Raw genomic sequence first — 16,302 nt, forward strand, 5'->3', positions numbered from 1 at the left:
GGTAGTGGTGTGTATAATCTTATATTGTGCTTTCTTCCTTTGGCAACTTGACAAATATGTCACTGTTGTATGACTTAGATGACATCAGTCTTCAAGCTAGGCCAATAATTCCTGTCCGCTGTCATTACTGTAGTCTTTTTACATCCAAAATGTGATACTGCTCCACCAGCATGTAATTCCTAAATCACCTGATCGTGAAGAGTAGTGTCAAGAAGACAAGGGAATCTTGGAAAAGACACCCATCATAGAAAAGATAGGATAGGAATTCTGCCATCCAGCTAAGAGTTCAGCATGGATAATGCCAAAATCCTTTCAAGGAAAGTAAACTTTCTTCATCTGATCAAAATCAATCACTTTTACACTCATTGATTGCTTGGTGTTGAGTAATGCCAAAATCCTTGTTTTCAACTTCAGCCTGATGTTTGAATACAAAAGTATATTCTTGCAGAAATGCAATCCCTTTTCCATGGAAATTGTTTAACTTCTTCTGAAATTCAATTATTTAAAAGTTTGGTGTGATCAGAATAGAGCACAAACTCCTAGAAATGAGATAACGCTTCCAATGTTGAAGTACATGAACCACAACATTATCCAAGCCTTATCCCAACTATATGGGGTCCACTACATGAATCCCGTTTCACCAGTCCATTCTGTTTAATGCCATATTCATAGGCAGGAAACTTCTTTGCTGCATTTAACTTCTCTCTATTATAAGCATCACAAGGAACATCAAACACTTTTGAAAAGTGTGGCAATTATAGTATGGAGTTTCTGTCAACTTATGCTTGATAGTTTCAAATGCGTTGGGAACTTTGAAAGAGATGTAGCATAACAAAGAACTTTAAGGATAAATAGATCTATGAAGCACTCCTATATGGTTTAGGCCTCACACCTAAACATCTGAAGCATTGCATATCCACATAAAGAAACAAACTTATGTATTTTATTCACTCTCTTTGAAAAAAAAGCAATGCTCCTATATTTATAACATAAAATAGCAGCTGATTCCTGATTGTTCCTAACTAGGAATCCTACTCTTACTTGGCTGAGGAGCACTATATTTTTTTGATAGTAAAATATAAGTTTCATTAAAAATAGAAAGAGAATACAATAGGAAGGTGATAAGACATCACCCGGGAAAAAGAAACACCTATCAACAGCAGATTTGGATCACACCCAAAAAAAAGAAACTCAAGAAACAAAAGCTCTTCTCAAAACCAACAAAAACAAGAACAACACCCTTGAACCCCTTCGTAGTTGGAAAAACAAACTCCCCCACCAACCTACAGCCCGACTTAACACTTCACTCTACATTCTCCAATGCTTCATCATAAAAGCTGTAGTCATCAACTGTTGCTATCCGATATTTCTCTTTAAATATTTCCCCACGCCATGAAAGCTCTCCTAGCGAACTCCACACCTAAGAAGAACTAACCCAACATCTTGCCAGCTTGAACCTCCCTAGCATTCTCGTTTTCCAAATTTAGGTGCCATTTGGCAAGTCTTTTTTAGAAGATCTTTCAGCAGACCTGACAGCCAGAAGATGATGTGAGCTTTTGCATTAAGATCTTAGCTGCTTGAAGACCGTTTAGTTAAGGCGTGTCTTCCCGCGCGAGGATGCATTGAAAAAAGGCGAAAAACTCCATTTGGAGCTTCCTGAAAATAGCCCAAAATGGGCTTCCCTCGTCTTTTTGGGGCTGCGGCTTTTGGCAGCTAGATCTTTTCCCAACCAAACAGGAAAAGACCAAAACGCGGGCTGCTGGGTTTCTAAAAAGATGACAGCATGCATGAAAAGACGCGCCAAACGGGGCCTTGCTCTTTTCACCACCAAATCGATTTTGTCAGACTAAGACATTGCAATAGCTAAGCCTTCCTTCTTCCTTGTGCCTTCTCCACCTTCCTTGTCAATCAAATTGCCCCTAACCAATTCTGTCTTCGCCACTACATTTGCTTGAACATTCGTAACCATCTCATTAATAAATGTGCATCTTAACAGCTGCTAATCATCTGAACACTCTTCCCCAGAAACCAACTAAGTCTTATCTACTTCTTTTAAACCCTTTCTTCTGTAAATTCGTTTTGAATTTATTATTAGGACCCATGTCAGCCAGACCTTTAAGATGCAGGAAAACCTTTGTTACATTAACAAGATGTGTTCTACTTGTGCTTCTTGATTTGTTACCATGAACAACGCCTTTACCAATAACATTTTCCTCAACCTCCATCCTCCTACCAATGTCGACGTGAATCCTTTCCACAATCACTTCAGAAAACTTCTCAACATTGGCTTTACCCACAGTTTCCCTATAGGGAGCCCCTAACCCTGAATTATAAAATACCAAAATAGAACTTCCCTCAGGACTGGACACCACTTTGTGACCAAGCCCAGCAAAATCATTCTGCTCCAATGCTGCAGCAACCACCATAGCTGAACTCATATTTGTCCCAAACCTGACTTCCGCACCACTTGTGCCACCATCTGCCTTCCCTCCGACAACACCACCACAATTCGAAGAGGACTGATCACAGGAAAAAAACTTGAGATGGCTAGGAGAACTTGACTCCTGCCTCTGAACCACCATATCAGACACACTAAATCTAACTCCAATATGCTCCTCTGCCTAGAGGAGCCTTGCCTTGCAATCTCATATCTCCTAACCACCACCTACACCCAGAGTTGTTCATGGTCCGGGCTATGGCTAGGCTTTTGCTAAAATTTGAATGGTCCTGGCCTAAATTCTGTGCCTCAGACAGTTTAATGCTGAGCCTGAAGCCCACAGCCAGTCTACCTTTTCTCCTTTGTCTCCCTTGGCAACTCCACATCTCGCATTCATGATTCAAAATGCCCCTTCTCAAACCATTAAACTTTTTTTTGATGAAACCCTTTCCTTTATTAACCCATAGGCACTGAGAGAGCCTTTTGAACTTATCTTGATGATTCTCATAACCTGAACGGCTGAACCCTCATTAGGACCACCTTTTCCATGCTTTCCTTCACCACCAAAATTACATCTTTACCCCCTAAACCTGCAACCTTGAATGACCATCCTAGTTTGCTGAATTGATGCCTTTGAATACCTTAATTTTGTTCTCGCCCTAAGAAAAGTAAGATATTCCCCTTTAACAAAAATTCTTAACTTGTAACTTTCCCCTGCAAAAAGAAGCTCCATTGAACTTGGAACAGAAGCAATGCCATCCACCTCCACCAAGATTCTTGTGACATCCAAATCCCACACGCATCCTATTCTTATCATATTAATAAAGGAATGTGTCTCAATGCTTCCAAACCTCTTTGATAGTAAGGAGACACTAGACATGAAGGGGAATACCCACCACCTCCAACCACATGGCTCTTCTTCTCCCACAATCATGAATCTCCCCTTCCGTTGGAAAACACCAACTTAACCTCACATCACTCTCCCTGTTCTGTTTTTTCTGACTCAAAGTCCATTATGCTCCTATGCTATGGAACATGAACAAAAACAGACCCCTATTCAGCTTTCTTATGGACAAAATTCTTTGCTTCCCCCACTCGAAAGAAACCAAAGCTTCAATCTTCTCAGCCTCCGAATCAACACCAATGAATCTTCCAGCCGAACTTTTTTTGATAAAAAAATAGAAAAATTTCATTGGACAAAACAAAAACAGGTACAACCAAATAGGGTGTCAAGGCAACACCCACACATACACTAGAAAAAAAAAAGCTTTCCATATAACAATATATCAACAGAAAAAGCTGACAAAGTCACAGTTTTGTAATTCTAGCACCTCCCAAAACCTTTCCCCTAAATCTTCCTTTTTGATCTGAGCAAATTCTGGGTGCACCAGCACCCCAATCAGAAGAAGCTTTGCCTATAGCTGCCAGTAATCCTCTTAAGCTCCATCATTTGTCTTCCAAGCACCTCCTGTTCCTTTCCTTCCAGATGTACTAGCAGACCGCAAAAGGAATACAAGTCCAAAGCAGCTTAGCATTCTTACAACCTCTTATCTTCAGCCACATAGAGAAAATCTGTGTAGGGGAGCCAGGTTGTATATATCTCACCCCAAACAAGGCAGAGAAAAGCTTCCAGATGAAGGTATTCACCCTGCACAGAAAGAACAAGTGACTCATGGATTCCTGTTTCTCTCTGCATAAGTAGCTCATTCTAGCAAGGCTGAGCCCTCTGCTTGTAAGGTGAACTGTAGTTAGCACACTGTCCATAGCAATGAGCCAAGCTAGAGCTTCCACTTTTGGGGGCACCAGATTGCCCCAAATGCCCACAACCTGATCAAACTCCAAATGGTTCCTGGACAAGGCTAAGTGGCAAGATTTAATTGTATATTTACCACTAGAGCATTCCTTCCACCATAGCGTATCTCTCAAGTGGTCTGAAACCTTTGTCCCCTCCAGATTTTTGCAACAAATTAATACATTCTTCCACCTCTCCATCAAATAAAAGTCTCCTGAACCTTGGACACCAGGGCTGCTGATCTCCATGTCTCTTAAAACATTGACTAATGGTGATCTCATGTTCAATGAGTCTGTACAGCCTTGGAAACACCTCCATCAACTTGCCCACCCCACTCCAATCATCTTCCCAGAACCTTATCCTTTCTGCACACAACCCAATAATAAATTCTATCCTTCCTTGATTTCCATCCAAACTGAACCACCCCATATTTCCTCACCGCTACCCTCCTCCACAATGAGTGACTCTCCTTCTGCAACCCAAACCTCCACAGCCCGATCTCGAGTAGAGCTTTATTAAAAAATCTCACTCTTCTAATCCCCAAACCACTCCCTCTTTTGGTCTGCAAATTTTATCCTATTTGACCAAATGGAATTTCCTGGGGTCCTCTCCTCCATTTTTGATGTTTTTCCACCCTCTTGGCAATTTCAGCTGGGACATTCGGTAGAGACAAATAATAGGTTGCTTTCTAATGAGAGTGGTTCTTCCTCCCAATGACAGATATCTTGCTTTCCACCCATCCAATCTTTTTTTTTTTTTTTCCGTCTTCTCAATAACTGGTTTTCAGATAATAGATGAAGAGGACTTTGCCCCCACCAGCAAACCCAAATAATAAAAAGGAAGTTCACCAATCATGCATTCAAAGGCATTGTCACAATCTGTCAACACCTCCCTTCTCATCCCACCTACTCCAATCAACATACTCTTAGACAAATTCACCTTCAAACCAGTTAACAACTCAAAATTGGTTAACACATCTCTCAGATTCAGGACTTGTTCCACTGATGCATCAACGCGGCTCATTTGACCAAACTGATAAACCTTCAAATAAACCCAACTGAACTCTTCTCGATAGAAGTGAGTTTCAACACTTCCATCACTAAGAGAAGAGGAGAAATTGGGTTACCTTGTCTTAAACCCCTCTGAGCTTTAAAAAATTCAGAGGAAACCCCATTTAAGAGGACCAAGAAGGAAACCAAAGATTCTCATGCATACGTCCAACTTCTCCATCCCTCTCCAAAACCCCACTCCAAATCTAAATTTTTACATTTTTACTGAAATAAAATTAAGAAATACTCTACACTTCTCAGATCATTATGAGATGGACAGCAAAATGTGTCTAAAATCCTCCTCTATCAGAATCTTCAATCTGCCATAATAACTTGTCAGACCAACCATACAGACTACTGACATTAGCCTCCAGCAGATTGATATTAGCAGGTTGTCATATTGTCACAGAGCAGTCCACGATGAGGGTGTGCTGTGATACCAAGTTAACACTGCTCTTGAATGAAAGAGGAGAAAATAAAGAAGCAAGCTTGACCTGCATCCTTGTCATTGGGTTATGAATTTCTAAGAGATAAGAGGCTCATAAGTTTCCATTCAACAATAACCTCATATTGTTTTGGGTTTTGAACATTAGAAAATATTTTAATATTTTGTTTGACCAGTTTCATTCAATATTTTTTTCTGCCGCTTAAAATATTCTTTTTTACATCTAAAGAGAACTAATTTTATTTGGTCTTTTCTTGCAGAGTTCACTTGTTGACCTTCCTCTGAAAAATTACTACCGATATGTAGTTCCTACGATGGTATTACTGTTACTTCTTTAGTTCTCATTGTTGTATGGGTTTGGATATACAATTTTAAGATATTTGCCTCTTATTTTGGTTAGGATTGTCAAATTTCAGGATGATTTCAGTGGTGTTGATAAATCAGTAAATGGTCCCAAGGCATTCTTTGCAAATATGCCACTTTCCAAAACCCTCACCATGAATCTTGATGTCCCTGAGCCATGGCTTGTTGAACCTATTATTGCTGTGTATGTTTCTACCTTTAAATAAGAACTTGTATATGCTCACACATATTCTGATGAAGATATACGAACCTGTTTCTCTACATTCTTCACGGAACATTTTACTATTTATTCCTTAATTTGGTTTTGTTTTCAGTCATGACCTGGATAATATTTTGCTTGAAAATCTGGGAGAGACAAGGACATTGCAAGCTGTTTATGAACTTGAGGCACTTATTCTCACTGGTATTATTTTTATCATAAAATTAAACCATTATGTACCGTTATTTCTTCTTTTTTCATCTTCATGGGATGGTATTGTTGATTTGTTTATTCTTGTTGACAAACCATCATTATCAGGTCATTGTTCTGAAAAGGATCATGATCCTCCTCGTGGCCTTCAGTTGATTCTTGGAACTAAGAATAGGCCACACTTGGTGGATACCATTGTGATGGCTAATTTGGGTTACTGGCAAATGAAAGTCTCTCCTGGAGTGTGGTACCTGCAGCTTGCTCCAGGAAGAAGTTCTGATCTCTACATTCTTAAAGAAAATGGAGATAGAAGTCAGCATTCATCTTTGTTGAAACAAATTACTATAAATGATTTACGGGGTAAACTAGTCCATTTGGAAGTAGTGAAGAAAATGGGAAAGGAACATGAGCAATTGTTGGACTCTTCTGCTGAAAGTAGCCATTTGCAGGAAAGAAAGGTCAGTGCTTCCTTTAGCAATCCAAGGATACTTTTAACTTGTTAATGCACACTTGGGGTTTATAGGATGAATCCATACATATAAGACATATTTTGTATCACTTATTCTGCTAAACCCTTTTATAGGAAAGTCCCAACAGCTGGAACACTAATTTATTGAAATGGGCATCTGATTTATTTGGTAGTAGTGAAACACAGAAGAAGGGGAAAGGAGCCTTCGTTGTAAGTACTTTATTTCTGAAACTCACTCTTTACCAACCAACTGATGACCCTAAAACCACCTAAATGTATCACTTGATGATGTTCTAAATTTATGAAGTCTCTGTGGAGTATGTATCATTTAAATTTTCAAAAGAATGTTCTGTGTCTCACATTGTAATTTTCATTTGAAATGCTGTACCTTAATGATTTTTTTCTGACTGGAATTCCACTTGAATCTAACTTTTGATTCAAAGTAAAAAATGCCGCTATCCAATGTTAATCCCAGTTATCTGGGGTCTTGAGAGTAACAGGGTTACAGGAATTGTTCCCATGCTGGTCAATCAACCCAAGATCTTATCATTCATTGCACCCAGTAGTGGAAGATGTGGCTTGCTTGGTCCCTCCCTATCAATTGTTTTTCAGTTGCTGGTTTTGCAAGTTTTAATAATTGTGGCCATAGTCCTTCTTCTAGTAAAGTCCGGATCTATTTATGGCACTCCAATCAAGCTATTTAAATATTCAGTATATAGGAATCTTGTTTCCCAAGTTGGTAGATATGTATCCCCTCTAGCCTTCAATGTAAGGCATGCGAAGTGTGCTATCACTGTAGAACAACTTCTTCCAAGTAATGAAAAGGACAACTTTCCTTTTTCTCTTGTTCATTCCACTGTTGGCTGTCCTATACTTGGGGTTGTTGTGGGTGTCTTGCAATATTTGGTTATTGTACATTAATGGGAGAAAACCTAGTTATGTAGAGAAGTAAAAGACAATATGTTGAAGCTAGACCCAATAGTTATGTGGGAAGATTGCAAAGTTGAGGGTTGGGCTGGCTTTAGGCTCCTTCAGAAATTAATAACTCTAAAAAGAAACCTGAAAGTTTGGGGGAGGGTGGTATTCAAAACTGTTGAAGAAGAGAAGAAAAGAGTTCTTACAGAGATCGAGGAGCTGGGTAGCAGAGAACACAACGGGACCCTTGATGCTCTTAACAGAAGTAGAAGAGCAGATTTGAAAAAGGAATTGGAACAACTAATTAGAAGAGAAGAAATTTACTGGAGACAAAGATCAAGAGTGAAATGGCTGAAAGGAGACAATAACTCCAGATTTTTTCACACTTATGCCTCAGGTAGGAGCAGGAAAAACTTCATCTCCAAGCTGAAAGTGAACCAGAGAGAAGAGGAAAATCCTGAAAAAATTATGGAAGCCTTCCTCTCCTTTTGGTCACGAGTGACCTGAATTGACTGACAGAGTACTGCAGTGGTAGTAGTTGATGGTTTGGGAATTGTATTGCCTTTGAAAAGGTCAGATAGACCTGTATCATGTGTGACAGCTATGGTCATGTGGTGGTGCTTGTGATGCTCACCCTCTATTGAGCAGCTTCAAGAGGGCTTGTATGTGGTTAGTGAGTTGCTGAGTTACTGTCAGTGTGATTTATGGTTCTATGTAATCAGTAGTGGTGTGAACAAGAACAAAAGCTTGTGTTTTTGTGCTGGAAGGAATGGCCGAATTGTCTACATCAATTTTCTGCCTTGTTGTTTCTGTCTGAATGCTGGTTTACCTTTTGTTCTTTAATCTGAATGGTAGTTTACATAGTGGTGATTGATTGTGACTGGTTGTGAACCTATTATCTGTGTTTGGAGACTGCTAGGGATTCAGCATCAGAAGTAGCATTGGGAGGGCATCATGGCAGTAACTAGAGATGGTTGTAGTGATTAGAAACCTAGTGTGGTGATTCCCTCTGACTATCTGAGTGTGCAGATGACTTCAATTAAACTTAATGGTGAGAATTATGTGCCGTGGGCCAAATTAGTGGAAGTTTTTCTCAAGGCAAAGAGAAAAGTGAAGCATGTGAAGGAAGATAAACCATCAACTGACTCTTTAGGGTTTGATGACTGGGAATAGGAAGATGCCCAAATCATGACATGGTTATGGAATAGTATGGAACCAAAATAAGTGCCAACTTTATGTTCTTAGATACAACTAAGGACATATGGGAACATGCCAAGAAGCTTTATTTTGGGCAGGATAATACTACGAGGGTATATCAGCTCTATTAGGAGTATTTTGATCTGTAGCAAGGGAATAAAATCCTAGAAGAGTACTATGCCAGTATGAAAAACCTCAGAAATGAACTAAATGTCTATCATCCCCTAACTCCGGATGTTAAGGTTCAACAACAACAGAGGGAGGAATTGGATGCCACTAGGTTCTGTGTGGGGCTGAAATCAGAGTACAAACTAGTTAGAACCCAATTATTGGGTGGCTCTACTCTTCCTACACTTGAGGAAGTATTTGCAAGGCTTCGTAGGATCTCTTTGGGTTCTACAGAGAGTACCACACCGTCTGACAGATCAGGATTTGTGGCAGCCAGAGGAGGTGGACGTGGTACTAGAGGGGGAGGACATGGATCCCAAGGAGGTCGTGGTGGTTCCATGTTTGGCCGTGGTGGTGGTCATGATTTAGGGGGAGGCCGTGCTAAAGGAAAAGGATATGATGAGTGTACCATGGCCCACTCTACAGCCAACAACCAAATCTCACACCTTCCACATCTACATTTGTTTTCGGGAAGGAGATGATGAGTGTATCGCGCGATGAGTATGAGAGGTTCCTTTAGGCTACTTCACAACATACTACAGCCACCTTTGCTCACTCAGGTATAGCTTGTTTGGCATCCAAACCCTTTGCCTACATGTGAATGGAAGAGTAAGAAGCAAACCATTGTGGCAAGTAGTGCTGATGCCGAATACAGAGCCATGGCACACACTACATGTGAATTAATATGGCTGAGAAACCTCCTACAAGAAATTGCATTCTCAATGGACAGACCCATGAGATTTTACTGTGATAATCAAGCTGCAATTCACATCTCATCTAATCCTGTTTTTCATGACAGAACAAAGCACATAGAGATTGATTGCCACTTTGTGATGGAGAAAGTTCTTACTTGAGAGATAAGCATGGAACATGTGGCCTCAGGTGATCATTGGGCAGATTTGTTTACAAAAGGTTTAAACTCAGGGAGAGTGAACTATATATGTAACAAGCTGGGATTATATGGCATATATTCTCCAGCTTGAGGGGGAGTGTTAGAGTTAGCCGAATGAGGGGTAGATTAGTCTTTTCATTCAGTTTAAGTTATGTGCTCATGTGACAGTTCTAATTAGACTTCCTGTCCCATACTTAAGTGGGGGCAGTTTAGTCATTGTACTTAATTAAACCTCTAATCCATATTATGGTCGAATGGTAGGGTTTAGGCTACCAAGTTTGACTGATTAATTGGGGGCAGTTCTAATTAGACTTCCTGTCCCATATTAGACTTCTTCTACTTTCTTCTAGTTCAAACTGTTGAAGCCACTGAACAAACATTGAGCAAACAAGAGGAGGCCTATGTGGAGTCCAATGAGGAAAATGAACACAAGGGGGGACTGAGATTGAATCACAACAGGGGGAAGAACTGAACATTATAGTCAACAGTTCCTTTAAAGTTGTTGCTCGAATGTGTAGGCAAGATTGGGAAACGAGACATTGTTATGGCCCCAGTTGAGGTGAAAAATTGGGAGAGTATAGTAGAAAAATTCCAAATAAAAATGGGAGTTTGAGATGGTGTTTCCACCCCTTTGATGAAAGAAGAGTCCTGTTGGGTGTTGGTGATGAGGAGATTGAGTTCTATACTATTGACGAGTTGGGATTAGTCCTGATTGAAAATTCGTCCCCATCCTGTAACAACAAAATTTTAAAAAGGCACACACCTAGGCTGAGGCGCAAGGCGCATCAGGTGTGCGCCTTTTGAAGGGGTGCTCCTAGGACCTGGGCGAGGCACATACCCCAAAATGCGCCTCGCAGGTGCGCCTTTTAAATCACTGGGTCTATAACATTTTTGGCTGAAATCTTTTCTTCAAGAACTTGGATCCCCCCATCCAAGATTCTTTGAATTTGCATTGTAATAACAAGGCTGCAGATATTATTGTTCAACCTCACTTGGTTCTTTTACTCAACAAGCTGGGCTTGTTTTATATTTATATGAGTGTTGTTTAGAGTACAATAGTATGAATGGGGCGCTCTTGATTCCCATTCCATGTTTCCTCAAGGTTATTTTTCTTTTCTTACCTCTTCTTTTTCCTCAATCAAAATCACCTATCTTCTGTCTACAATATATAAAAAGTAGACACATTTACAGTTTTTACCCACTTCAATCCTTATTTTTTAGGAACATCATTTGCATATGACAATTTCTATTGTGAATTTATGCAACTGTTGGTATTCCTTCTTTATTTGGATGTTATATCAGACATTTGTCTTCCGGATGGTATTTGCATGTTGTATCTCTTTGACCACGTGGAAATATAAGTTCAACTTGTTTGGATAAATAAACCGGCTAACATGCCGTGTCATTTTCTCCTAGGAACACAAAAGTGGTGGAAGACATGGAAAAACTATTAATATATTTTCAATTGCTTCTGGTCACTTGTAAGTGCTCTCTCTCTCTCTCTCTCTCTCTCTCCCTCTCTCCTAGGAGCACTTAAAAATTGTTGGTCCAAATAGTGACCTGTCTAATGGATGCATTGGATTTATCTTGTCATCTGATATATTGTTGTTTCTACTGTTATTCTTATATTTGATGAGTAATTAAAAAATTTCTTAAATTTTTTGTAGTAAAATTTAAATTATAATATTATAATAAGCAAATTTGGAGGGTTTTCATCATGAAGGGTTCCCTCACTTTTATTCTATAACAATTTTATTGTAAAAATGGGCTTAAATGTAAGAGCATATGAGGTTTATGTCTCATCTGCAGGTGCACCTCCAGGCTTATTGCCTCCAGCACTTTTTAAAACACTGATCCAAATATAAGTATGTATATTAGGATGTACTAAAACTGCTCACCACTAATATCCTAATCCACCAAATAGCTATCAGTTAAAATATGCATTGGACTCAATTATCACAAGGATTGTCACAACCAAGAGACCTGAAATAACTAACTAACAAAGTATAGTTAAGACAAAATGAATAGAAATAGTTTAGCTATTCGTTCATAATTTTCCGCATAACACTTGTTGAGTTGCACCACCAATTATTAAGATGGTCTATGCTAAGCATTTTCTCAAGGTCCAGGAAGACCAACCACATGAATGCCTCTAAATCAGGAAAGTAACCTGTTTCTTCCAAATTACACTGGAGTCGGTTGATCCCATGTTTTTTTGTCGGTATTTATGAGTAATGTAAAAACGTTTGACTGAATTTAACTTCATTTTCTCCAAAAGGATCACTTCTTGCAATTGCATATTTGAGGTTTCTGAAAATATAGAATGTATATCAAGATACTTGAATTGTGAAGAATATGTCTCCCTACTTTATATGAGATTGTATAGCCTGTGGCAAAGTGATATTAACTTGCCAAACCCACTCCAACTGTGTTCCCAATTGTTTTCTACAGTACAGTTCTGTTTCTTACCCTTGTAAATTATGTAGGATGGGGTAGGGGTCCTAATAATTTTAGAACTGTTGGTGGCCTTTGTACGGGGTGAAAGAGTGGCATTAGGTGATCTATGCTGAAGAATAAGGGAAGAAAAGCAAGTAAACAGCTTGATGTGCACCAAAAAATGAGTAAGAAATCAGAAAGAAAGGGAAGGACTCTAATTATTCTGGTAAGTAACAATGAGATGGATTAGTTAGAAGAAGAAATAGGTGAGAGAAAGGGGGAAAGGAAAAAACATTAATTTTACAAATCAACCCTTTAATGAATCAAATGTCCTTTTTTTACAGGCTGCAATTTGGATTAGGAAACTGACTCAAATCAACTTCTAATCACTTAAGAACTATGATAAACCCCAGACTAGGACCAGCAAGACGGTCCATCATCAGCCAAGAACCAACAGCAAACACAAGTCAGGGAGTAACTAAATTGAACCGAAGCCCAGGCGCACCTATCAAATATGTCTATTTAAGAAAGGCACATCACAAGAGTTATTCTCTTGAGCATGTAATTCATGAACCATATGTAAACACTATATAAATAACGGAAGAGCTATTGAAGGTGGCAGTCGGCTATTCCTGAAGTTGCTTCTCTTGTTCTCTTCTGCTTCTACTCCTCTCTTTCTTGTAGGAGGAAGGGTGCTTTCGATGTGACCTCTGTGATAGGCAGTTCCTATCAAATTGGTATTGGAGCTCAATCTTTGATAGAGGAAAAAGTAGACATGATGGAAATGGAGATGCATAAGTTCATGTTCATCATGGATTTGAGGGAGATAAAAGATACTTTGCTTTTTCTCTTGTAGGGTTTCATGTAGGCAACAAAGAAGATCTTGGGAAGGTGTATCAAATAGAATTACATAAATGCCCCTCATTAGTGGGCCAATATCAAGATAGCGTAGATACAACCTATGATATTACAATGAGACCCAAAGGGCAGCCCAATGCACAAGGTTCCCACCAATTCTGGGTCTGGGGAGGGACAGATGCACACAGCCTTACTGCTGCACATACAGAGGTTGTTTCCAAATTACAATGAGACCCACCAAACACAAAATAGAATAAATACACACAAATGTAGTTTAGATGAAACATGTGAACAGGTGATTGTCCCAGCTATAAACTGATCACAAATGAAATGAAAATCAACCTCACTGAGTTTGGTGCCTTCATGAAAAACTGGGTTGGAAGCGATGCAAATGGCACTCATATTATCTGCATATAACAGAGAACAAGTAGTAAGGGGAAAATGAAGCTCCTTAAGAAGGCCCCTCAACTAACAGTTTCACCATAGGCAGTAGACATAGCTTTATGTTTAGCACTTTAGCTTCAATAGAGAATTTGAACACAGTACACTGCTTCTTACATTTCCATGAGAATTTGAACACAGTACACTGCTTCAATAGAGAATTTGGACACAGTATACGCGGTGGTAAATCGACATGTATTTGGACATCATACGCAATTAGCATTAGAGTATGCGTGAAGAAAATCCTACGATCAAGAGAACTGTGGTGTTACCAGATAATCTTGTGAACCGTAATGAGATGAAGAGTTCTGGGAGCAGATACAAACTGACTAACCATTTGAATACCATGGGCTGTCTTGGTGAGTCATGGCAAGATGAATAAGACTCCCAACCAGTCTACAGTGCAAAGTAGAATTTCGTAGAATATTTTCATCATGAGTTTCACATTGAATTCCATAGCAGTACCATCCTGTTTGGAGTCAGTGAGATGAATCATTAGCAAGGAGTTTAAGCATATATCAAGTGGTATCAAAGCCCCTACAAGCAAGGCAAATGGCTGGAGAGTTGCTGGACTTCCCAAGGGTGGAGCAAGGCCAACTCCAAGGCAAGGAGCCATCCTTGGACATAGCCTTTGGCTAGGAAGAGCACCTAGCCAAAGTTGAGTAGGCCATCAATGAGTCCAAGGGGCATGGTGTCCAGGTCCAGCATGGGAGAAGCTTTGTTGGGCTTTATGAATGACATGAGCAAGCAGCAAGATGAGGCCTGACAGATGCTATTGAGGTTCACTAAGGACTTGAAAGGCTGAGTCACAAGCCTGCAAAAGAGCCTCAAGAGCATGGAAGCCAAAGTGGAAGAAATGCAAGTTGGCTAAATGGAGCACCATGCATAGATGGAAGAGATGAAGGCTGAGCACCCCCATGTAAAAGGGCCATGGCCAATGAGTTGCCAATCCCCCATAGGGAAACAATGGCCAAGGTAAGAGTGCCTAACCCCAAGAGAGTTGAACATTTCTTGTTGTAGTTAGAGCAATACTTTGAGGCATCAGGCATAGAACATGAGAAGGCCAAGATACACACTGCTTCCTTATACCTAGCCAACATAGCTATGCTTTGGTGGTGTAGGTAGTGCATGGATATGGACAATGGCACCTGCACCATCAATTCATTGGTAGAGTTCAAGAGGGAGATAAAGAGTCAAGTTCTCAATTCTCATGCCATAAGTGTCAGATATATCAAACAAGGAATTCTTGTTCTTCCTAGGCGGTCTACAACCATGGGCACAGAAGGAGCTGAGACACCATTGTCTGAGGATGAGTGATGGATATATCAAACAAGGACCCCCACCAAACCATAGTCATTAGGCCACAAGCATAGGACGAATGACGGATGGAAAGATAAGAACAAGTATAGAGAAAAGAAACTACTGAAGTGTTTCCTATGTGATGGAAACCACTTGGTCAGGAATTGGCCCAACAAACAAGTTTTCAATGTCACGAGGCCTAAGCAAAACAATAGGATGGGCAAGAGGCCACAATAGTGTCACTACTACTACTTGGCCATGTGCAAAAGCTAGACAAGCTAGCTAAGGAGAAGTCCAAGGTGAAGATGATGTATGTGGACCTAATCATGAATGGAAAGGAGAGCCATGCCACGACCGATACAGAAGCCACAAAAAACTTTCTTTTGGTAGAGGAGGCAAAGCAGCTAGGCTTGAGCATCACCAGGGGATTGGGATCAACGCAGTCAACTCCAAGGTGCTAGAACTTGAAGGAGTGGCTCAAGGAGTGATCTTGAAGATCAATTGTTGGCAAGGCACTATGGACGTTATAGTTGTTCCCATGGATGACTACAAGCCAATGTTTTGAGAATCGTAATCGTATTGTAAATCGTAAAGGGGTTTGAATCAAATTGTATTGTGAATCATAAGATTTTTTCTAATTTTTCTAAAAGTTGTAAAAACCTATAAAAATATCTAAACATCTAAAAAAGTAGGAGAAAATGATTTCGCACCAACTTTCAGGACATAGATACCATATAAGTAGGTTATATTAGTGACAATTTTACTACTTTTGTACCATAACAATGGTCACAATTCAATAGACCCTTTGGTATAATTAAGGACCATATGGCTTTGGTTATCCTTATCTCCCAAGACTTTTAAAGAAAAAAACCATAATGTTCTCTAGTTTCTATCGCTTGAAATTGTCAAAACCAAAATGCATTATAAAAAATATTGAAATAAGAGACACTAGGTTGCATAGAGTCTACACAAATTCAAGAACAAAATAATCCAATTTTCAATCTACACACATCAGTACAATAGTGAGCCCTGTTTTCAAGTCTAAACTAAAATATCATGATTCATGTACAGAAATTAAGTTTTCAAGTCTAAATACACGAGGTGTTCTGTTTGCATGAAAAAGGAATACAAA

At 39.6% G+C, this 16,302-nt stretch overlaps 1 protein-coding gene across 2 annotated transcripts in view; it reads left to right on the forward strand.

Moving 5' to 3' along the window:
• Window positions 1-16,302, forward strand: part of EBS1 (EMS-MUTAGENIZED BRI1 SUPPRESSOR 1) — a 102,471-nt gene that overhangs the window by 78,716 nt on the left and 7,453 nt on the right. Inside the window, exons 27-32 of one of the 2 annotated variants that reach the window (XM_010274242.3) lie at window positions 5,984-6,040; window positions 6,140-6,270; window positions 6,401-6,489; window positions 6,604-6,953; window positions 7,079-7,174; window positions 11,553-11,617. In XM_010274242.3, coding sequence (XP_010272544.2) covers window positions 5,984-6,040; window positions 6,140-6,270; window positions 6,401-6,489; window positions 6,604-6,953; window positions 7,079-7,174; window positions 11,553-11,617 — 788 coding nt within the window. The remainder of the gene's footprint in view (window positions 1-5,983; window positions 6,041-6,139; window positions 6,271-6,400; window positions 6,490-6,603; window positions 6,954-7,078; window positions 7,175-11,552; window positions 11,618-16,302) is intronic. The other variant, XM_010274243.2, reaches the window with a different exon arrangement.

This window comes from Nelumbo nucifera, chromosome 1 (genome assembly GCF_055504915.1).
Source record: "Nelumbo nucifera cultivar China Antique chromosome 1, China Antique-T2T, whole genome shotgun sequence".
Taxonomy (NCBI): Eukaryota; Viridiplantae; Streptophyta; class Magnoliopsida; order Proteales; family Nelumbonaceae; genus Nelumbo; species Nelumbo nucifera.